Here is a 24555-nt window from a genome sequence, read left to right as displayed (position 1 = left end):
TGAGCCTCACTATCCTCATAAAAACTCTTTACAGCATTTAATAACTTACCACCTATTCCATATACTTGCAACATCTGCCACATTGCTCCTCTATCCACTCTATCATATGCCTTTTCTAAATCCATAAATGCAATAAAAACTTCCCTACCTTTATCTAAATACTGTTCAGATATATGCTTCAATGTAAACACTTGATCTACACATCCCCTACCCACTCTGAAACCTCCTTGCTCATCCGCAATCCTACATTCTGTCTTACCTCTAATTCTTTCAATTATAACCCTACCGTACACTTTTCCTGGTATACTCAGTAAACTTATTCCTCTATAATTTTTACAGTCTCTTTCGTCCCCTTTCCCTTTATATAAAGGGACTATACATGCTCTCCGCCAATCCCTAGGTACCTTCCCCTCTTTCATACATTTATTAAACAAAAGTACCAACCACTCCAACACTATATCCCCCCCCCTGCTTTTAACATTTCTGTCATGATCCCATCAGTTCCAGCTGCTTTACCCCCTTTCATTTTACGTAATGCCTCACGTACCTCCCCCACACTTACATTCTGCTCTTCTTCACTCCTAAAAGATGGTATACCTCCCTGACCAGTGCATGAAATTACTGCCTCTGTTTCTTCCTTAACATTTAAAAGTAAATCAAAATATTCTCGCCATCTACCTAATACCTCCATCTCCCCATCTACTAACTCCCCTACTCTGTTTTTAACTGACAAATCCATACTTTCCCTAGGCTTTCTTAACTTGTTTAACTCACTCCAAAATTTTTTCTTATTTTCATTAAAATTTCTTGACAGTGCCTCTCCCACTCTATCATCTGCTCTCCTTTTGTACTCTCTCACCACTCTCTTCACCTTTCTTTTACTCTCCATATACTCTGCTCTTCTTATAACACTTCTGCTTTGTAAAAACCTCTCATAAGCTAACTTTTTCTCTTTTATCACACCCTTTACTTCATCATTCCACCAATCACTCCTCTTTCCTCCTACCCCCACCCTCCTATAACCACAAACTTCTGCCCCACATTCTAATACTGCATTTTTAAAACTATTCCAACCCTCTTCAACCCCCCCACTACTCATCTTTGCACTAGCCCACCTTTCTGCCAATAGTCGCTTATATCTCACCCGAACTTCCTCCTCCCTTAGTTTATACACTTTCACCTCCCTCTTACTTGTTGTTGCCACCTTCCTCTTTTCCCATCTACCTCTTACTCTAACTGTAGCTACAACTAAATAATGATCCGATATATCAGTTGCCCCTCTGGAGCCTACCCATCAATCTTTTATCCACCAATACATAATCTAATAAACTACTTTCATTACGTGCTACATCATACCTTGTACATTTATTTATCCTCTTTTTCATAAAATATGTATTACTTATTACCAAATCTCTTTCTACACATAGCTCAATTAAAGGCTCTCCATTTACATTTACCCCTGGCACCCCAAATTTACCTACTACTCCCTCCATAACATTTTTACCCACTTTAGCATTGAAATCCCCAACCACCATTACTCTCACACTTGATTCAAAACTCCCCACGCATTCACTCAACATTTCCCAAAATCTCTCTCTCTCCTCTACACTTCTCTCTTCTCCAGGTGCATACACGCTTATTATAACCCACTTTTCACATCCAATCTTTATTTTACTCCACATAATCCTTGAATTAATACATTTATAGTCCCTCTTTTCCTGCCATAGCTTATCCTTCAACATTATTGCTACTCCTTCTTTAGTTCTAACTCTATTTGAAACCCCTAACCTAATCCCATTTATTCCTCTATTATTATTCTACGTATAATAATATGTACACCTACCATTTGACTTACGACCTGCCGACTTACGACAACTCAACTTACGGCCATGTTTTTTATGCCAAATTTCTGGGAAATAAACAACTATTTGTGTTGTACACAATGTTTATCCTAAACCTTACAGTATAAAATACTGTACTAACAGCATAAAAAGTAAAGTAAAACATGAAATACCAAAATAAAACAATAAAATAAAGTCATTACAAAAATGTTTTGTTGATATTCAGTAGTAAAGTTCGACTTACGACCATTTCGACTTACGACTGGTTTCTCGGAACCGAACTCAGCCGTAAGTCGGATGGTAGGTGTATATTAATAATAGTATAATAATATAATACAATAATAATAATATGTATAATAATAATACATATATAATAATAATGTACTACATACAATAATTATAATAATAGCATCAAAAGGCCGTCACTAGATGGCAGTGTTTACCACAACAAAGAGGGAGCGGTTGTGGCCACCTCCACCTGTTACATAATGACGTATATTTTATTCTTTCTAGAGTATATATCATGTTTCTATGTTATTTATATTGTTTGTTATGTCATATTAGATGAACTGTGATAGATAAATAAGCCATATAGAGTGTGAGGGAAAAGTTCAATAGATAGGAGTAGCAATATAGTAACAATAGTTTCATTACCGGCTACTAGTTAAGGTAGGGTAAGTCACGCTCCCGCCTTTCTTCCCCCTCTTTTGAGTAATGTACACTGCCATGGAGAGTGATTATTTAAGCAGTGGGTAACCTGTCTATCTTTTCAGCTTGGATGACAGTGAGGGTCACCTGTCAATCAACGAGCAGAACAGGAGAAGGACTAACGTCCAGAGACTTCTCCATTTTGGATCTCATTACCTGTGCACCTGTATGAAATTGCAGGACGTAACCCCACATCATTGCAGCGGTAAAGAACCTGCTTTCCTGTCATCGGGATACTACTCACGGCGTTAATCTGTGAAGAACTAGCCAGTGGTGGTCACCAACACCTGCGACCCCCCCCCCAATCACCAGCAACGGCTACGATTTCAACAAGCAGTGTCACCAACACCAGACACCCAAGTGTTAAATTAGCATTGAGTTCAGTTATCCTTTATATTTTTCCTTTTTCATTTTCTTTAATGTAGGATTAATATTTCATATTTAAGTGTTTTATATTTTATATTTTCTACATAATAAAGTGTTTATGTTTGTCTGTTATTTCTTTTTCTATTCACTAATTTTCCTGAGGAGGAGCCAGCCTGGGTAATACTTTCTGAAGTTGTTACAGGGCTGAGTAAGCCTTCACATAGAGGATATTAGCGAAATTGTTCATGAAGTATTTTGCCTGGTGTCTAGACAAACTCGCGTCCACCGCCGAGACCGCCCATACCACTACGTGAATGACATATTTTATTCATTTTAGAGTATATATCAGGTTTCTATGTTATTTATATTGTTTATTATGTCATATTAGATGAAGTGAGATAGATAAATAAGCCATAGAATTGATATTTGCGAAATTATTGAAGTACAGAATTCCACTGGAACGGATTAATTGCATTTCAATTAATTTAAATGAGGAAAATTGACTCTGCTAACGAGCAAATCCAGTTGCAAGCAAGGTCATGGAACAGATTCAACTCGCAAGTTGAGGTTCCATTATACTGGCATGCTAACAACTGGATAAAATAACACACATTGGAAAAGTAATATGCTCCATAAAGCATAACAAATAAACATATATTTGTAGGAACAAAAGATTTTGATTCTACATTCACTGATGCCCCATTCTTTCTTAAGCTATCAAATAGGTGGATAAAAATTGCAAGGGGAGGGGAAACAGGACAAAAATGGAAAATGAACACTTTAAAAGAGTCACAGAGATAAGGAAGTAACTTCTTGACAAAGTGGACCCCAAGATGATCACTATCCAATGAATTTGCTCATAGACCAGGCCTCCTGACTTTAAAAAGGAATATTACAGGAATAATATTTAACCCTTTCACTGACATGAAAGGGTTAACTTAAAAAAAAAAAATTATATATATTTTTTTTTTCAACAAGTCGGCCGTCTCCCACCGAGGCAGGGTGACCCAAAAAAGAAAGAAAATCCCCAAAAAGAAAATACTTTCATCATCATTCAACACTTTCACCACACTCACACATTATCACTGTTTTTGCAGAGGAATGTCTACTTCAACGACCTTCTTCATCTCATCCCAGAATCACATGCATATGCAGACGACTGTACACTGACATTCACTTATCCAAGAGAAGAAATGCCAGCTGCTCTAAGCTACATCAATCACCAGCTGAGAGCTATATCAGCTTGGGAAAATAGATGGCAAGTAACATTTGCACCTGAGAAAACGCAAATGATGATCGTCTCTAGGCACCATGATGGTAATGCTGGTGCAGTAGTAAGGATGAATGGGAGGATGTTGGCACCTGGAGAAGAAGTTGATATCCTTGGGGTGAAATTTGACTCCAAACTAACCATGAAGAACCACGTTGTAAATCTTGCAAACAAGGCAGCCAGGAAGCTTACAGCACTTCGCCATATCACCCATCTGCTTGACAGTAGGGGTTGCAAGATCCTGTACGAGGCACAAGTACGCTCACACCTTGAGTATGCTCCACTTTCTTGGTTTGCCTGCCCCCCCTCTCATCTGCGACTGCTTGACAGAGTAGAGAACAGAGCAAGACGTCTCATCTCTCGCCTGGACCCATCCTGGATAGATCTGTCATTTCAGCAGAGCCTTCAACATAGGAGGGATGTGGGTGGCCTTACTGTTATGTACAAGGCCAATATTGTCAAAATACCACACTTGGATCCACTTCGAGGACAGCGTGAAACAAGCTTTTATGCCACAAGACGGGCAGAAAGCAGCAACTTCACTCTGGCTGTACCCTTCTCCAGAACATCACTCCATCTGAGATCATACATACCCAGGATGACTCGAGTATGGAACACATTCGTACAGCATAATGATGTCAACGAGATAAAGTCAGTTGATCAAATGAAAATGCTGGCCCACAGATGGCTCCAACTTCATCCTGTTCCCTACTTGTATGTCTCATAACAATAAAAATGCTTTCAAATGAGCTGATGTAGGTAACAGCTCTTAGCTTGCCAATAAAGTTAGGAATCCTTAACCTGTAAATAGCTGTCAATAAAGCTAGGGATCCTTAACCTTGTCAAACCCTGTGTAAAAAAAAAAAAAGAGACAGAGAGACAGAGAGAGAGAGAGACAGAGAGAGACAAAGACAGACAGACAGAGAGAGACAGAGACAGAGAGAGAGACAGAGAGAGAGACAGAGAGACAGAGAGAGAGAGAGACAGAGAGAGAGAGAGAGACAGAGAGAGAGAGAGACAGAGAGAGAGAGACAGAGAGAGAGAGACAGAGAGAGAGAGAAAGAGAGAGAGAGAGAGAGACAGACAGACAGACAGACAGACAGACAGACAGAGAGAGAGAGAGAGAGAGAGAGAGAGATGGATGGATGTATTAATTTTATCTTATGAAATTATAGTCTTTTTTCTGAAGGTAATGACACAAAAAATGCAAAAATCTGATGGACGGAATTACGCAAGCCCAAAGTTGACATTGTTGATTTCACCCATTTTGAGTCCAGTTCCAAGTTCAAGTCAACCCAGTTCCTAGTTATTTCATTAGTAAGAACAAGAAACCACCCATTTAATTATCAGAACTATCCTATAATGTGCACAGAAGTCAATAATTTGGCCAGTTTTAGACAATACAGCCTCTCTTCACTTAGCGACAACTCGGACTTACAACGGGATCTCTGACCGATATGCATATGCAAATAATGTATATTAGAGCTATTTCCTCTATTCTGTTTGTTACAATATACAGTACACTACTGTATAAACATTGAAAAATATACTAAAAATGTTATAAATGGTGCAAAGGTGACATTAAAACAATATTAAACACTAGGGATTCCAGACACTAAAGCAACCTTTCCACTGTTCAATACTCATGTCCCCAGCTCTTCCAACATAACACTTACCCTCCATTTTGAATTAATCGTCACAAAAAATGGAAGTTTACCCTACTTCTCTGATTAATAAAATATAACCAACAATAATTGGTCATGGTTTAGGTTGTCCCAATAACTGAAGCAGACCTGGTGTAACCCCATAAAACAGACCCAGGGGGCTAGAGCCTTCCCTAACCTTCCTAGGGAAAATTACCAAAAGTTGAATATTTTTGTCTCTTTGAGCCCTATTTCAAGCTACTTCTGGTTTAAAACTGACCAAAATCACTACTTTACTAGTATCTTCCATTCTATCAAGTGATACCAAGAGTCAACCAATAAAACCATAAAAACTACCCTAAAAGACAGCTCAAAGATGTTATTTTAAACCAAACACAAGGTTAGAGATTTGTTTTTCCCATCATGCACTGTATTGGGCAGAATTTTTTAATACTGTGAATGCTCACCCCACACTTATTCCCTCATGTCTAGGCCAAAGTTTACTGCTGACAAGCATATATGAAAGAACTGTGCTTAAAATGCAGATCTACATGAATGACATTGGTGTCAATGACAGATTTATGTAAGAAACAGTGAAAGGATTGAGAAGCACATGAAAGAGTAAAGATAATGCATGCTAGGACCCAGGAGATGGTAAGGCAAGACATCTATCTGAACTCCTGCAAGTGTTAGTTCCTAGCTTAGCTAATAATAACTGGGATAACATGACTATGTAAAGACCAAATTACCAACACATTAAAGTTAAACCAAGAAATGGTAACAGTTCCCAAAATCCTTTTTATCAACTTTAAAATGACTATATTCACTAGAAGATTGTGGTGACAGAATTAAGAGTAAATTAAAACAAGATGTTGATACATAATGTATACATAGTATATTTTTTTACATTTATTTGTGTCACAAAGATTATAAAATTCAAAGAAATGATAAACAAAAATTCCTGCAATGCTGATAATTCAGAATTAGCAACAAAAAAGGGTAACAAAAAACTAAAGAATATGAATGAATTCCTCACTCACTGCTAAGAGGTTAAAGGCACAGTAAATGGCAATAAAAATAAATGTTTTGAAATATTTTTCTCTGCACTATAAAGTAACAAAATGCAATAGGCTATAAGAATGAAGTAAGTGAAGTAGTGGAGGAGTGTCAAAGGAGTTTAATATTTGGAATTAGTAGTACAGTGCAAACACAGCAGTTGAGTGAGAAGTATAGATAGGAAGGTCAATAATTATAAGATACAGGGTGTAATAGCTACATTCATGAAAGTAGCAGGATATTGTATTCTAAACTGCAATTAAAATTAGATCACACTGGAAAAAGGATTTGTCTTACCCTATTTCTGGCCAGCTGTGAGATATAATACCAGTCATCAGATTCCCCAAGTCGAAACCGGTACTTGCAGAAGCGAGGAACATCTAACAGCACACACTTTCTGCACAAATGTAAAAAATCAATATTTGATATTTACATGGAACAAGTATTACTAGTTTAATCTCCTAGTATTAATACTTGCAAGACAGCTATAAAATATTGATACAGGAGAGCCCCCAACTTACAACCAAGTTGCATTCTATATTTTCAACTTACAAATGAGTCAAGTGTTTAGAAAACAACGGTACAAGAGATGACTGTTTCATGTAAGTTCGTACTGTGGTTCCTAAGCGCCTCAGTTGTAAGTACAGATTTTTGTAACTTGTGGCATTTGTAATTTGGTGACTTCCTGTACTGTACAGTATATAAACTATATTCCTATCTCTGCTGTGTAACTCCTAAGCAAGAAAAAACTAGCTTAGTTAAAAAGCCTGCACAAGACAGTAACTAGTAATGTTAACACTGCAGCAACTAAGACCAATCCAACCATGTCTGGCTACAAGTACACACATGCACAATATGGTGTAGTAGCCCAAAAATTTTCCCATTTTTAACTAATAATTTAAAATGCTGCACCTTGTATTTATAGCAAGGTGTTGCTATTTATGTCAGAATACTGTACAGTTTATCACAAATGCCAATACAGTACACTAAATTACATTTACTTGACAATTATTTTCATAGCACCTATCAAAGTACTCTGAACTTTGTTAATTATCAAATACAATGCAATACATTTTCAGATACTCAAAGCACTAATGCCAAAGATTTATAAAAGTGAATCTTGTCTATTAAATTTAATCAAATTCCTTTATTCAAATTTGTCATCAGTTTCATAATATCTAATTAATAAAAGCCACATTTAGTCTAATAATTATAATAAATAACTAAACATTTCATTCAACAGTACTAAGCTATTGACCTACATGAGCCTAGTACTGTAATTCATTCACAGGCAAATATCACTTGCTACTTTTAAAAAATAGCCGAGGATTTATTAAAGGGATCAAACAGGGTGTCTTGCAAATGCAAACTTCATGCTTTAAGGGACTATCAGCTCTAAAATTACATTCTTGATTGGAATTCTGGATAAGGGACTGTATGATGCATACTAAGATATAATGATAGGCAAGAATAAAAAAAAAATACAACTATACACAAGTTATACAAATAATTATACGGTAATAATGATTTACGTTCATACAGTCAAAATGCTATTGTTTTCACAAATGCAGAACCAAAGGACTCTGTCATTAGTGCAATTCACTGTTCATACAACATTCAGAGCAGGAGGGTCAGGGATATGCATGGATGGTTAAAAAGCTAAACAACAAGATGAAACTAATAGTAACCTGGTTTCATCGGGGTCAACTCTGAAAAAGATCATACACAGGATCTCATTAAGGATTGTGCTCAATGATTATTTACAAATGTTACACATAAATTTCTTAGAACATAAGGTTTTCTAGCAATGTATCTAAGAGCACCTGTTAATTATTTAAAAGGTCATCGACTATATTTCAGATTCCACACTACAGCTGTAGTATGCATATTTTTAGCTGTTTATTTATTATTTAATATTCTCTTCAAGTATGCCAAGTGGCCTAATATTTAATCGACCATTTCCCTACATCATATCTTTTAATCGTCTTGAGTACAGTATTTATGGTTCACAAATAACCCACACATAGGAGAAAAACCTATGACGACGTTTCGGTCCAATTTGGACCATTAACCAGTCACATACTAACTAATGCTCCAAGTTGGAATAAAATGTCATTGGAATGAAATGTCGTGTGCAGGTTATTTGTGTATTGCTCCAATCACGGTATTGTGCCTTTTTATTCTTTATGGTACTAAGACAATAAGCAGCATTTGCTTAAAAAGTTCTACCTGCTGATATAGCTATCAAATATATGACTCAGTCATGAAATCCTTGGTATGAAACACAAGAATATCTGGCAATGGAGGAGTATTACCCCAGAAGCCACATGCTAGAAGGTTAGGAGGAAAAAAATAGTGCATAAAAGGAGAGTATTGTCAATACCCTACACTATGTATAAGTAAAATCATACTTTCTGAAGATCACTTAGAAAGGTACAAAGATTAAAAAGTGGTGTTCAAGGTGCAAGTGTTCTACATAATGGAATCATGATTTGCTGAAAGGGTACACAATTTAACTTCTGCCCATGGTAGTTGCCTCCAGCAGCAACCAAAAGCAACTAGTTTACTACATTAAATCAATTCTATAATACATTTATTTTAGCTTAGTTTCCACAACTCTCCGACTTACAAGATAGTTTACCTTCACCACAACCAATCCACCCAGAATTTTCATTTTTCTAGCTAACTCTGGAAGGTAGGAACAAGTTTTTTTTTTTTTACCTCAGTGGCTATCTTTCACAAGGCAGGGTCTAGCCCAAAGAAAGGAAACACATTCTCCAATATTTATTCAATCGCTGTCTGCCAGAAGCCTTCTGATATCACAACTCAGATTACCCCCTGACTGCAACATCCCTACCCCTCCTTCAGAGTGCAGGCACTGCCCTTCCCACTTCCAGGACTTGAATCCGGCTAACTGGTTTTCCTGAATCCCTTCATAAAAGTTACCTTGCTCTCACTCCAGCAGCACGTCCATTAAAACTCACTTGTCTCCAATTGTCCCTATCTAACATGCTCATACACACCTATCAAATACTCAAGCCCCTAAAACTCAAGAACCTACTTTACTCCCTCGTTCCAACTCTTCCTGGGACATCCTCTATCCCACTTGCTTTCCATCCCCAAGATTTATACACCCCTCTTAGTCATCCTATCCTTCTCCACCTTCTCTACATACCCAAACCACCTCAACCATCTCTACTCAGCCCTCAGAATTATGCCCTTGGTGACTGCACATTTTTTTCTACTTTCCAAATTCTCTACATAATATTCACATTGCTGTCAAAAATATCTCCACTACCTTTGGCCTCCTCCTCACTGCAGCATTCTGAACCCATCTTCACACATGCGCGCACACACACACAAAAGTGTTAGTACCACTATTCTCTTGTATATTCCCTCTGCTTCCAGAGATAAGTCCATCCACTGATTTATATACTCTAAAACATCTACATACATCCACTTCCTTCATACTCCCTCCCTCCAATCCGATATTCAATCTATCATTGCTAGACTTTTTGTTACCCTCATCACCTTGTTCTTTTTTTTATGTTCACAATTGTTTTAAGATTTCAATCAATGCATAGAAACATTTTAAGTTCTTGGAAACCTGGTAAAGAAATGAACATGACAGTGGCATGGGGTACACCTGAATGAGATGCCTAATAATTAATACACACCATATTAGTGTACAACATTTTAATATGTATATATTTTTCATATATGCAGTATACATGTTCACACTTTTGTCCCCACACACTTAAATGAAACTTGGAGGAAAGGTCCCCAGTTACTGTATAACACACACTAATTTACTGCTTCCCCATGAATATAATAATGCTAATAATTGAAAAAACATGGAATGTACTTCATCAATTCCATTACTTTATTGTAAGGAAGAACAAACTACAGTCGACCCTCAACTAACGACGGCATTAAGTAACTGCAATTTTGTCTAACGGCGCTTTTTGCTGTAGAAAAAATGCCTTAACCAACGGCGAAAACTTAACCAACAACGTTTGTCTGGAACGTGTCGATGTGCCCGGAGTGCAGCCTGAGTGGACCCAGCCACTCCAAGAGTCAGTGTGCCATTGTTTACAAGCTGTTGTGGTCAGTTTCCAATTGTGCCTCCCATATATTTTGGATTATTCCACTATTTCTAGTGCTTGTAACCGCTAAATAAGCCACCATGGGTACCAAGAAAGCTTCTAGTGCCAAGCCTGTGTTAAAAAGGGTGAGAATTACAATGGAAATGAAGGAGGAGATCATTGAAAAATACAAGAGTGGAGTGCGTATGGCTGAGTTGGAAAGGCAATACAACAAATCACATTCAATCATCAGTACTATCTTGGCGAACAGACAGGCAATCAAGGAAGCTGTTGCTGCGAAAGGTTCAAGTATGCTTTCAAAACGGAGACCACAAATAGTTGAAGAGGTAGAGAGACTGTTATTGGTATGGATAAACGAAAAACAATTATCAGGTGATAGTGTTTCTCGGTCTATAATTTGTGAAAAGGCATGGAAGTTGCATGATGATCTCAATTAAGAAAATGCCTCAAAATAGTGCTGCTGCTGATGAATTTAAGGCCAGCAAAGGCTGGTTTGAGAGGTTTAAGATTCATAGTGGCATGCACAGTGTGGTAAGGTATGGTGAGGCAGCCAGTTCAGACAAAAATGGGGCTGAAAAATATGTGAAGGACTTTAAGGAATATATAGACTGAAAACCTAAAACCTGAACAAATATTTAAATTGTGACAAAACAGGCCTGTTTTGGAAGAAAATGCCAAACAGGACCTACATTACTCAGGAGGTAGGTTGGTAGACAGCAACCACCCAGGGAAGTACTACCGTCCTGCCAGATGACTGTGAAACAAAAACCTGTAACTGTTTTGCATGATGGTAGGATTGCTGGTTTCTTTTTCTGTCTCATAAACACGCTAGATAACAGGGATATCTTGCTACTCCAGCTTACACTTTGGTCACACTTCACAGACATGCACATGCATATATATATACATACATTTAGGTTTTTCCCCTTTTTCTAAATAGCTCTTGTTCTTCTTTATTTCTTCTATTGTCCATGGGGAAGTGGAAAAGAATCTTTCCTCCGTAAGCCATGAGTGTCGTATGAGGCGACTAAAATTCCGGGAGCAATGGGCTAGTAACCCCTTCTCCTGTAGACATTTACTAAAAAAAGAGAAGAAGAAAAACTTTATAAAACTGGGATGCTTAAATGTGCGTGGATGTAGTGCAGATGACAAGAAACAGATGATTGCTGATGTTATGAATGAAAAGAAGTTGGATGTCCTGGCCCTAAGCGAAACAAAGCTGAAGGGGGTAGGAGAGTTTCAGTGGGGGGAAATAAATGGGATTAAATCTGGAGTATCTGAGAGAGTTAGAGCAAAGGAAGGGGTAGCAGTAATGTTAAATGATCAGTTATGGAAGGAGAAAAGAGAATATGAATGTGTAAATTCAAGAATTATGTGGATTAAAGTAAAGGTTGGATGCGAGAAGTGGGTCATAATAAGCGTGTATGCACCTGGAGAAGAGAGGAATGCAGAGGAGAGAGAGAGATTTTGGGAGATGTTAAGTGAATGTATAGGAGCCTTTGAACCAAGTGAGAGAGTAATTGTGGTAGGGGACCTGAATGCTGAAGTAGGAGAAACTTTTAGAGAGGGTGTGGTAGGTAAGTTTGGGGTGCCAGGTGTAAATGATAATGGGAGCCCTTTGATTGAACTTTGTATAGAAAGGGGTTTAGTTATAGGTAATACATATTTTAAGAAAAAGAGGATAAATAAGTATACAAGATATGATGTAGGGCGAAATGACAGTAGTTTGTTGGATTATGTATTGGTAGATAAAAGACTGTTGAGTAGACTTCAGGATGTACATGTTTATAGAGGGGCCACAGATATATCAGATCACTTTCTAGTTGTAGCTACACTGAGAGTAAAAGATAGATGGGATACAAGGAGAATAGAAGCATCAGGGAAGAGAGAGGTGAAGGTTTATAAACTAAAAGAGGAGGCAGTTAGGGTAAGATATAAACAGCTATTGGAGGATAGATGGGCTAATGAGAGCATACGCAATGGGGTCGAAGAGGTATGGGGTAGGTTTAAAAATGTAGTGTTAGAGTGTTCAGCAGAAGTTTGTGGTTACAGGAAAGTGGGTGCAGGAGGGAAGAGGAGCGATTGGTGGAATGATGATGTAAAGAGAGTAGTAAGGGAGAAAAAGTTAGCATATGAGAAGTTTTTACAAAGTAGAAGTGATGCAAGGAGGGAAGAGTATATGGAGAAAAAGAGAGAGGTTAAGAGAGTGGTGAAGCAATGTAAAAAGAGAGCAAATGAGAGAGTGGGTGAGATGTTATCAACAAATTTTGTTGAAAATAAGAAAAAGTTTTGGAGTGAGATTAACAAGTTAAGAAAGCCTAGAGAACAAATGGATTTGTCAGTTAAAAATAGGAGAGGAGAGTTATTAAATGGAGAGTTAGAGGTATTGGGAAGATGGAGGGAATATTTTGAGGAATTGTTAAATGTTGATGAAGATAGGGAAGCTGTGATTTCGTGTATAGGGCAAGGAGGAATAACATCTTGTAGGAGTGAGGAAGAGCCAGTTGTGAGTGTGGGGGAAGTTCGTGAGGCAGTAGGTAAAATGAAAGGGGGTAAGGCAGCCGGGATTGATGGGATAAAGATAGAAATGTTAAAAGCAGGTGAGGATATAGTTTTGGAGTGGTTGGTGCAATTATTTAATAAATGTATGGAAGAGGGTAAGGTACCTAGGGATTGGCAGAGAGCATGCATAGTTCCTTTGTATAAAGGCAAAGGGGATAAAAGAGAGTGCAAAAATTATAGGGGGATAAGTCTGTTGAGTATACCTGGTAAAGTGTATGGTAGAGTTATAATTGAAAGAATTAAGAGTAAGACGGAGAATAGGATAGCAGATGAACAAGGAGGCTTTAGGAAAGGTACGGGGTGTGTGGACCAGGTGTTTACAGTGAAACATATAAGTGAACAGTATTTAGATAAGGCTAAAGAGGTCTTTGTGGCATTTATGGATTTGGAAAAGGCGTATGACAGGGTGGATATGGGGGCAATGTGGCAGATGTTGCAAGTGTATGGTGTAGGAGGTAGGTTACTGAAAGCAGTGAAGAGTTTTTACGAGGATAGTGAGGCTCAAGTTAGAGTATGTAGGAAAGAGGGAAATTTTTTCCCAGTAAAAGTAGGCCTTAGACAAGGATGTGTGATGTCACCGTGGTTGTTTAATATATTTATAGATGGGGTTGTAAGAGAAGTAAATGCGAGGGTCTTGGCAAGAGGCGTGGAGTTAAAAGATAAAGAATCACACACAAAGTGGGAGTTGTCACAGCTGCTCTTTGCTGATGACACTGTGCTCTTGGGAGATTCTGAAGAGAAGTTGCAGAGATTGGTGGATGAATTCGGTAGGGTGTGCAAAAGAAGAAAATTAAAGGTGAATACAGGAAAGAGTAAGGTTATGAGGATAACAAAAAGATTAGGTGATGAAAGATTGAATATCAGATTGGAGGGAGAGAGTATGGAGGAGGTGAACGTATTCAGATATTTGGGAGTGGACATGTCAGCGGATGGGTCTATGAAAGATGAGGTGAATCATAGAATTGATGAGGGAAAAAGAGTGAGTGGTGCACTTAGGAGTCTGTGGAGACAAAGAACTTTGTCCTTGGAGGCAAAGAGGGGAATGTATGAGAGTATAGTTTTACCAATGCTCTTATATGGGTGTGAAGCGTGGGTGATGAATGTTGCAGCGAGGAGAAGGCTGGAGGCAGTGGAGATGTCATGTCTGAGGGCAATGTGTGGTGTGAATATAATGCAGAGAATTCGTAGTTTGGAAGTTAGGAGGAGGTGCGGGATTACCAAAACTGTTGTCCAGAGGGCTGAGGAAGGGTTGTTGAGGTGGTTCGGACATGTAGAGAGAATGGAGCGAAACAGAATGACTTCAAGAGTGTATCAGTCTGTAGTGGAAGGAAGGCGGGGTAGGGGTCGGCCTAGGAAAGGTTGGAGGGAGGGGGTAAAGGTTTTGTGTGCGAGGGGCTTGGACTTCCAGCAGGCATGCGTGAGCGTGTTTGATAGGAGTGAATGGAGACAAATGGTTTTTAATACTTGACATGCTGTTGGAGTGTGAGCAAAGTAACATTTATGAAGGGATTCAGGGAAACCGGCAGGCCGGACTTGAGTCCTGGAGATGGGAAGTACAGTGCCTGCACTCTGAAGGAGGGGTGTTAATGTTGCAGTTTAAAAACTGTAGTGTAAAGCACCCTTCTGGCAAGACAGTGATGGAGTGAATGATGGTGAAAGTTTTTCTTTTTCGGGCCACCCTGCCTTGGTGGGAATCGGCCAGTGTGATAAAAAAAAAAAAAAAATAGACTGAAAACTTAAAACCTGAACAAATATTTAAAGTGTGACAAAACAGGCCTGTTTTGGAAGAAAATGCCAAACAGGACCTACATTACTCAGGAGGAAAAGGCACTCCCAGGACATAAGCCTATGAAAGACAGGCTGACATTAATGTTGTGTAGTAATGCTAGTGGCAATTGCAAAGTGAAGCCTTTATTGGTGTATCACTCTGAAACTCCCAGTGTTCAGGAAAAACAATATCGTCAAGGGCAATTTGTATGTGCTGTGGAGATCAAACAGTAAGGTATGGATCACTAGGGTATTTTTGGCCCCACTGTGACAAAATACCTCCAGGAAAAGAAATTGCCACTCAACTTCCTCCTGGTAATGGACAATGCTCCTGCTCATCCTCACGACTTGCAAGAGGAAATTGCAGGGGAGTTTGGTTTCGTTAAGGTGAAGTTTTTGCCTTCTAATACAACTCTTCTCCTCCAGCTCATGGACCAGAAAAAAAACTCTATACAAAAAGCAGTGTTCCAAAAGTGCTTTGAAGTGACCTCAGACACTCAATTGACCCTAAGACAGTTTTGGAAAGATCACTTTAATATCCTCAGTTGTGTAAACCTTATAGGTAAGGCTTGGGAGGGAGTGACTAAGAGGACCATGAACTCTGCTTGGAGGAAACTGTGGCCAGAACGTGTAGAACAGAGGGATGTTGAAGGGTTTGGGGCTAACCCTCAGGAGGCTATGCCGGTAGTGGAAGCTATTGTGTCATTGGGGAAGTCCTTGGGGTTGGAGGTTTGTGACGAGGATGTGGAAGAGTTGGTGCAGAATGACAAGGAAGAACTAACCACTGCAGACCTGCAAGAGCTTCAGGAGCAACAGCAACAGATCACATCTCAGGAATGTTCTTCAAGGATTAGGGAAATGTGTTCAATGTTTACAAATGTGCAAGCATTTATCGAAGAATTTTATCCTGTCACCGAAGTTGCAAGCTGCATTGGCAACATGTACAATGACACTCGTGTCCAATTTTAGGGAAATCCTAAGGGCACGTGAGAAACAGAGCTCTCTGGACAGCTATTTTGTGCGACAGGGGTCCAGTGACTCTCAAGCTGGTCCTAGTGGCATTAAAAAAACCAAGGAGGGAGTAACCCCACCAAAGGACTTGGTACCTAAAGTCCTTCTGGAAGGGGATTCTCCTTCCAAGCAATAGACAATTCTGAATTTCCCCTGCTGCTGGCACATCACTCATCAACAACTCCACAATAAAGGTAAGTGGTATATAATTATTGTTTATTTTGCATGTCCCATTCCTTTCCATATAAGGAAATGTATATTTCATGTAAAAAAAAAAAAATTCAGACTTTGGGGTGTCAGAAACGGATTAATTCTATTTCCATTATTTCTTATGGGGAAAATTAATTCGACCAACGGTAATTTCGACAAACGGCAAGCCCTCTGGAACGGATTAATGCCATTGGTTGAGGGTCCACTGTAGTTTTTTTTTATAATACAGTCACTATTTTAAGGCAAAACAAACTAGTATGTTTTTACAATACAGTCTTCATCAGCACATGAATTAAAACAATATTTACAAAAAGAGTAATATTCAAGTTTCTTAGCATTTTTCCAGTCAAAAGGTCAAAATATAAAGCCTCACTGTCCTCCCATGTTTACATCAGTTTTTCATTCAGGCTTTATAGCAAAAATAATGATCACTTTCAACCCTAGTTATATAAATGTTTGATATCAAAAAGTAATCTAAATGTTGCATCACACTACATTAAAATTTTATCTTAGACAACATGACTGTAATGAAGAAAAATTGTATACACTATTCTGTATAACCCTGATCCTTGGCTTATTTAATGTTTTAAAAAATAATTAATATAAAATCAAATAATTGGTACTATATCACCATGCACTTAAGACTGCTATTTACAGTCCGCCCACACGAACCAGGAACTTACCTAGGACAACTACTTTTTTGCCGTGGGTTAACTTCTTCAATAAACACAGCATTATCTTCTATGGCCCTTTGAACACGATGTGCCAACATTGAATTTGGAAATGCTAGACACAGATCTATATCTTCTTCGTATATCCGCTGCATGAATGGATCTGAGCGATCTAAGGTTGGATTCTGTTTCCAAGCAATAAATTCTTTATGTACAACTGGATCCACCTGAAGCAGAAAAAATTACAATACTTATTTAAGCTGAGCTCAACACATTTCCAAATTGACCATTTACACCAAAAGAACTGCTGGAAACTGCTTATACTGTATTATCTAAGTGTTATCCTTAACAAAGAAGATGACCCCAGACTTCTGTGACCAAAGGAATATATAATAATGAAAATCTATTGTTTATATTCCTAGGACAATATAATATGTTATGTAAGCACAATACAGAAGTTTACAGCACTATATAAGCATTTTGAAACTTATTTCATACTAGATGAAGATATCACTTATTTTCCTGGAATTCTTTTTATTTTCACACATCTATACCTCGACACTTTTCAACAAGTACAGCCAAGCACTTTAATTTGAAAGACTAATTCGATGTTATTACCTACTTATGCTCTGAAAAAGAAATAGGTAAAAAAGCTTATTAAAAACAATTTATCACAACAGACAAAACTGTTTCCAGCATAACATCTTGGCATGTGAGTGCAGTAATAAGAGTAAAATTTAATACAGTGGACCCCCGCATAACGATGGCATCACATAGCGATTTTTCCGCATAACGATTACTTTTATCGCAAAATTTTTGCCGCGCATACCGATTAAAAACCCGCTTACCGATTTTCGTCCGAGACGCGTCCAATGTGCCCTCAGCCAGCCTCACATGTGCCGGCCGTCCCATTGTTTACCAGCCAGCCTCCGCGGTAACATCCAAGCATACACTCGGAATATTTCGTATTATTACAGTGTTTTCGGTGCTGTTTCTGGAAAATAAGTGACCATGGGCCCCAAGAAAGCTTCTAGTGCCAACCCTGTGGTAAAAAGGGTGAGAATTAGTATGGAAATTAAGAAAGATTTTGAAGGGTTTGGGGCTAACCCTGAGAAGCCTATGCCAGTTGTGGAATCCATTGTGCCTACTTCAAAGATTAAGGAAATGTGTGCACAGTGGGTTGAACTGCAAACCTTTATAGATGAAAATCACCCTGACACAGCTGTTGCAAGCCGTGCTGGTGACTATTTCAATGACAATGTTGTGGCCCATTTTAGACAAATCGTAAAGGAACGGGAGGTACAGAGCTCTATGGACAGATTTGTTGTGCGACAGAGGTCCAGTGACTCTCAAGCTGGTCCTAGTGGCATTAAAAGAAGAAGGGAAGTAACCCCGGAAAAGGACTTGCTACCTCAAGTCGTAATGGAAGGGGATTCCCCTTCTAAACAGTAAGAAGATAATGCTCTCCCCTCCTCCCATCCCATCAATCATCACCAGATCTTCAATAAAAGTAAGTGTCATTTAATTGTGCATGCCTTTTTCAGTTTGTGTGTATTAAAATTAACATTTCATGTGGTAAAAAAAAATTTTTTTCATACTTTTGGGCGTCTTGCACGGATTAATTTTATTTCCATTATTTCTTATGGGGAAAATTCATTCGCATAACGATTATTTCGCATAACGATGAGCCCTCTTGCACGGATTAAAATCGTTAACCGGGGGTCCACTGTATAATAAAAGTTATAGTTCCAAGGACAGACACATACCTCCCAACACTCAGGATCCAATGGAAATTGAGAGAGAGCTGCTGCATCATTGATTCGACTTTCTTTTAGTGGAGAACTTGGGGGAGTGGTATCCCGCCCATATTTAAGGTCAAAGTCTGATGGAGATTTGCGATGACCTCTTTGGAATATTTTTTTACCTGAAATGTTCAAAAAAAAAAATTACTTTGTAATATACATTTATCTCATTTTACAAACATTCTATTTACAGTATATAACCACATTCCTTGTTAGAATATGCAGTGATAGCAAATAAAAAAATTACAGAAATCACAATATATAAATTAAAATTGACAATAGCTGCACTAATACTATCAGCAATATGTTCATGTAATGGGCTCTTCATAGCTACAATCTATAATCTAAATTTTTCACACACAAAACTGCATTACAGTACCAATATCTCTACTGAACAAAGCTTTATGAAAGTTCTCCACACATCACAGAAAGCACATCCTACCTGTTTCTGCAACACTCTTACTGATGAGCTGTGGGTGGAGGTGAGGATTAGGAGCAGCTGGTGTTGAGGTGATTACCAAAGCCTTAAGGGCTGTTACCTCTGCCTGAAGCACCTCCACCTGCATTTCTGCCTCCCGTAGTGATCTTTCTGCACTGGCAGCTCGCAGGTTGGCATTGTGAACCATACTGTGGGCTTCCTGAAACAAAATTAATACAACATGAGGTTGCTTCTTTATTATTATACTGACATTCAGAATAGTGGGGAATATTTATTGAGTTTTATATGGTGGATAAATGCAATAATACCTTGCCATTCATGAGTCTGCTCTTCCCAATTTAGAGTACTGTACTTGCAATTTATTTTACAGGGAAGTGGAAAAGAATTCTTCTTCCATAAGCTAAGCGTGTTGTAAGAGGCAACTAAAATGCTAGGAGCAAAGGGCTTGTAACTCCTTCTCCTGTATTACTAAATGTAAAAGAAAAAAACTTTTGTTTATCTTTTCAGATCACTCTCCCTTGGTGGGATACTGCCAGTTTGTTGGAAAAAACTTATTCATGATGAGCTCAAATATTTGCATTCAGAATTAGTATTAATGAAATATCTATACCAAGGATGGACAAATTCTTCGATAAGAAGAGCCACATATAATACTTTTCATACATCTTTTAATGTTAAGTCATAAAAAATATTTTAAAATTTTATTTATAAATAATAAAAAATACAACTACAGCCTCCCCTCACTTAACAATGGAGTTCCGTTCCTAAGATCACGTCGGTAAACGAATTCATCGCTAAGCAAGGAGCATACAATAATGGTAATGGGTTTGTGTCATCCATCTTTGATATTGTTTTAATGTCACCTTTGCACCATTTATAACGTTTTTAGTATATTTTTAAATGTTTATACAGTAGTGTATATATTGTAATAAACAGAATAGAGGAAATCAGCTCTAATATATATATTATTTAGATATACATAGTGGTCAGAGAGCCTGTCGTAAGGCCGAGTCACTGGTAAATGAGTATGCCACTAAGTGAGGAGAGGCTGTATATAGTAGGCTATTTTGTTTAGTGACTATATTAGATTTCTAAAATCTTATCTTATTTTTTCACAGTTCTGATTCAGGAAGTTCAGTTGTAATTTTTTATGGTTGTTATGAGAGATAAGGCACAGTCTTTTCACCTTTAACAGTAAAAAGCAAAATCGTCCTTCCACTGTTGGTTAAACACACCTTTTGCTTGTCCATAAATGGGGTTAAATCCGAGTGGGGATCTGTAACAAGTGGCGTTCCACAGGGATCAGACTTGGCCCATTGTTGTTTATAATATATATATCAATGATCTTGATGAGGGAATTACTAGTGAAATGAGCAAATTCGCCGATGACACAAAGATAGGTAGGATAATTGATTCAAATATAGATATCAGGGAACTTCAGGAAGATTTAGACAAACTCAGTACCTGGTCAGAAAAGTGGCAGATGCAGTTCAATGTAGATAAATGCAAGGTTCTGAAGCTCGGGAATGTCCATAACCCTAGCACTTATAAGTTAAATAATGTAGAACTTAGCCATACAGATTGCAAAAAGGACCTGGGGGTTATGATAAGCAACAACCTTAAATCAAGACAGCAATGCCTAAGCGTACGTAATAAGGCAAATAGATTACTGGAATTTATATCAAGAAGTGTAAGCAACAGAAGTTCAGCGGTTATATTACAGCTTTATACATCATTAATAAGGCCTCACCTAGATTATGCAGCTCAGTTCTGGTCTCCATATTACAGAATGGACATAAATTTGTTAGAAAACATTCAGCATAGAATGACTAAATTAATACATAGCATTAGAAATCTTCCTTACGAAGAAAGATTGAAGACCCTTAAATTACATTCACTTGTTAGACGAAGAATGAGGGGAGACGTGATTGAAGAGTATAAGTGGAAGATGGGTATTAATGAAGGGGATATAAATAGGGTCTTGAGGTTATCTCTCCAAGAGAGAATCCGCAGTAATGGATTCAAATTAGACAAGTTTAGATTTAGAAAGGATATAGGAAAATATTGGTTTGGAAATAGGGTAGTTGAGTGGAACAGTTATTGAGGCTAAAACCTTGGGTAGTTTCAAATTTAGGTTGGATAAATACATGAGTGAGAGGGGTTTGATTTGAGTGGGACTTGCACATGAGTGGATAGTTATATCAGAGCTTATTTCTTGGGTGGAATTGAAAATTGGGGCGGGCAAATGTTTTGTTAGTGGGATGGATTGTGAGGGACCTGCCTAGTATGGGCCAACAGCCCTGCTACAGTGTTCCTCCTTTCTTATGTTCTTATAAAAGTTCTCAATACCCACCCCATCATCTTCCTGGCTGTCGTGATCTTCGTTTTGTTATGGTCTTTAAAAGAAAGGTCAGCTGACATAATTATTCCCAGGTCTTTTACGTGTTCCTTTTGTTCCATTTGGTGAACCTCTTGAGTTTTGTATGTAGTGTTTCTTTTGAGTTCTTCATTCTTTCCACACCTAAGCAACTGAACTTATCACCACTAAATGTCATGTTGTTCTTCACCACCCACTGGAAAACCCTGCTTTTGTCTTCCTGTAATTTTTCAGTGTCCTCTACCGTAGTGACTTTCATGCTTATTTTCGTGTCATTTGCAGATGATGATACCAAAGTGTGACGGGTGTTTTTATCTATGTCTGCTATGAGGATGAGAAACAGCATCTGCCATCTCATCACTCTTTCGAAGATTTTTATGGTGTGAAAAGTTAGGGTTACTGGTCGGTAATCTGTAGCTAGTGCTCTTCCTCCTTTATGCAAGGGAGCTATGTCTGCACTCTTTAAGGCCTCCGGTATTTCACCTAGATCTAAGCTGTAATAAAGTTGGTAGAATTACCGACAATATATAAAGTAAAAGGACACAAGTGCAACTAATGTGACATTTTATTGTGGCAACGTTTCGCTCTCCAGGAGCTTTATCAAGCCATTACAAACAATACATGGATACAGAGGGTATATAAAGGCTCAGAGTGAGGTGCAATATTAGTGAGGTACCATATCGATGTTCACTAGTGGTAGTAGTAGTAGTAGTAGTGACAAAAATAATACAATATGGTAGAGCAATTAATTCGTACATGAGTAAAAGCTATTACTTGGGTAACATAAAAATAGGTTGGACAAATATAGACTGGAAAGAGGCAGATAGTTTCAGTGTTCACTCTCTGTAACGTGCCTTGTGTAGTATAACAGGAGAGACTATGTGATGGCAGGGTTTACTGTTTTCAGGAGGATTCTTGCTAAGACTTCGGAGATGGTGAAGCTGCCGTTGTTTTGTTTAATTGTATTCGAAACGGTGATCGGTGCTGATTCGAGGCACTTGCGTCTGCGGAAATTAGTTTCTTTAATCACTAATTGGGCGTCTCTAAATTTCATGAGATGATTGGTGGAATTTCGGTGTTGTACACAGGCGTTGTTCAAGTTATCGTTCCTACATGCATAAATGTGTTCATTGAGGCGGGTGTCGAGGGTTCTTGCTGTTTCACCTATGTAGATCTTGTCACAGCCTCCACAGGGTATAGTGTAAACTCCTGCATTGACTGGTTCGTGGTGCTTGGATTTTGTCCTGGTTAGATCCTTTATTGAAGTGCTAGAAGCGATGGTGACTGGTGTTAGCTTGTGAAAGTACTTTTGAGACATTTAGTGCAACCTGGCTGTTGGGAAGAAATATAACTTTGTTGGGAGTGGTGTTGATGCGTGGAGAATTAATAATCTGGAGAGCTCTTTTCTTGCAGTCTTTGATGAAAAAAGAAGGAAAATGTAACTCAGTGAATGGAAATATAAACGCATATGCAGTATAATGTGATCCTTTATTGACTATGTTTCACCCACTCAGTGGGCTTTTTCAAGTCACAAACAGATCTGTTTGTGACTTGAAAAAGCCCACCGAGTGGGTGAAACGTAGTCAATAAAGGATCACATTATACTGCATATGTGTTTATATTTCCATTGTGTCGGTATTTTATACAATTTATATCCAACTCAGTGAATGTTTGGTGAATGTATGTACATTCCTCGTCAAGAAACTCAGGCTCTGGTGGCCTGGTGGTTAACGCTCTCGCTTCACACGGTGAGGGCCTGGGTTCGATTCCCAGCCAGAGTAGAAACATTGGACGTGTTTCTTTCCACCTGTTGTCTATGTTCCCCATCAGTAAAATGAGTACCTGCGTGTTAGTCGACTGGTGTGGGTCGCATCCTGGGACACTGACCTAAGGAGGCCTGGTCACAGACCGGGCCGCGGGGGCGTTGACCCCCGGAACTCTCTCCAGATATACTCCAGATATACTACAAATTCGGTATGCTCTTAGGAAAAACCCGATGATGATGCCTCTTTTGGTCTTGGTATCTTGACTGGAATAGAAGTGTGTGAGATCATTTTTATTGGTGGGTTTCCGATAAACTTGAAATCTTAGGTTGTTGTCTACTTTGTGAATGAGGACGTCGAGGAAAGGTAGCTTGTCATTGGACTCTTCTTCTAGTGTAAACGTCCTCATTCACAAAGTAGACAACAACCTAAGATTTCAAGTTTATCGGAAACCCACCAATAAAAATGATCTCACACAGTCAAGATACCAAGACCAAAAGAGGCATCATCATCGGGTTTTTCCTAAGAGCATACCGAATTAGTAGTCCTGAGTTTCTTGACGAGGAATGTACATACATTCACCAAACATTCACTGAGTTACATTTTCCTTCTTTTTTCATCAAAGACTGCAAGAAAAGAGCTCTTCAGATCATTAATTCTCCACGTATCAACACCACTCCCAACAAAGTTATAATTCTTCCCAACAGCCAGGTTGCACTGAACGTCTCAAAAGTACTTTCACAAGCTAACACCAGAGTCGACATCGCTTCTAGCACTTCAATAAAGGATCTAACCAGGACAAAATCCAAGCACCAAGAACCAGTCAATGCAGGAGTTTACACTATACCCTGTGGAGGCTGTGACAAGATTTACGTAGGTGAAACAGCAAGAAACCTCGACACCCGCCTCAATGAACACATTTACGCATGTAGGAACGATAACTTGAACAACGCCTGTGTACAA

General features: G+C 38.5%; 1 protein-coding gene across 4 annotated transcripts in view; it reads right to left on the bottom strand.

Annotated features, from left to right (window-relative positions):
* LOC138850979 (guanine nucleotide exchange factor for Rab-3A-like) overlaps positions 1-24555 on the bottom strand; it is a 90709-nt gene that overhangs the window by 7167 nt on the left and 58987 nt on the right. For 3 of the 4 annotated variants that reach the window (XM_070105380.1, XM_070105377.1, XM_070105379.1), the window contains exons 2-6: positions 19456-19651; positions 18978-19135; positions 17224-17438; positions 8573-8593; positions 7182-7281 (exon numbers count right to left, since the gene is read on the bottom strand). In XM_070105380.1, coding sequence (XP_069961481.1) covers positions 7182-7281; positions 8573-8593; positions 17224-17438; positions 18978-19135; positions 19456-19639 — 678 coding nt within the window. In that variant the 5' untranslated portion in view covers positions 19640-19651. The remainder of the gene's footprint in view (positions 1-7181; positions 7282-8572; positions 8594-17223; positions 17439-18977; positions 19136-19455; positions 19652-24555) is intronic. The other variant, XM_070105378.1, reaches the window with a different exon arrangement.

The sequence above is a fragment of the Cherax quadricarinatus genome, chromosome 98 (genome assembly GCF_038502225.1).
Source record: "Cherax quadricarinatus isolate ZL_2023a chromosome 98, ASM3850222v1, whole genome shotgun sequence".
Lineage (NCBI taxonomy): Eukaryota > Metazoa > Arthropoda > Malacostraca > Decapoda > Parastacidae > Cherax > Cherax quadricarinatus.
This window is presented reverse-complemented; position numbering and strand designations above follow the sequence as displayed.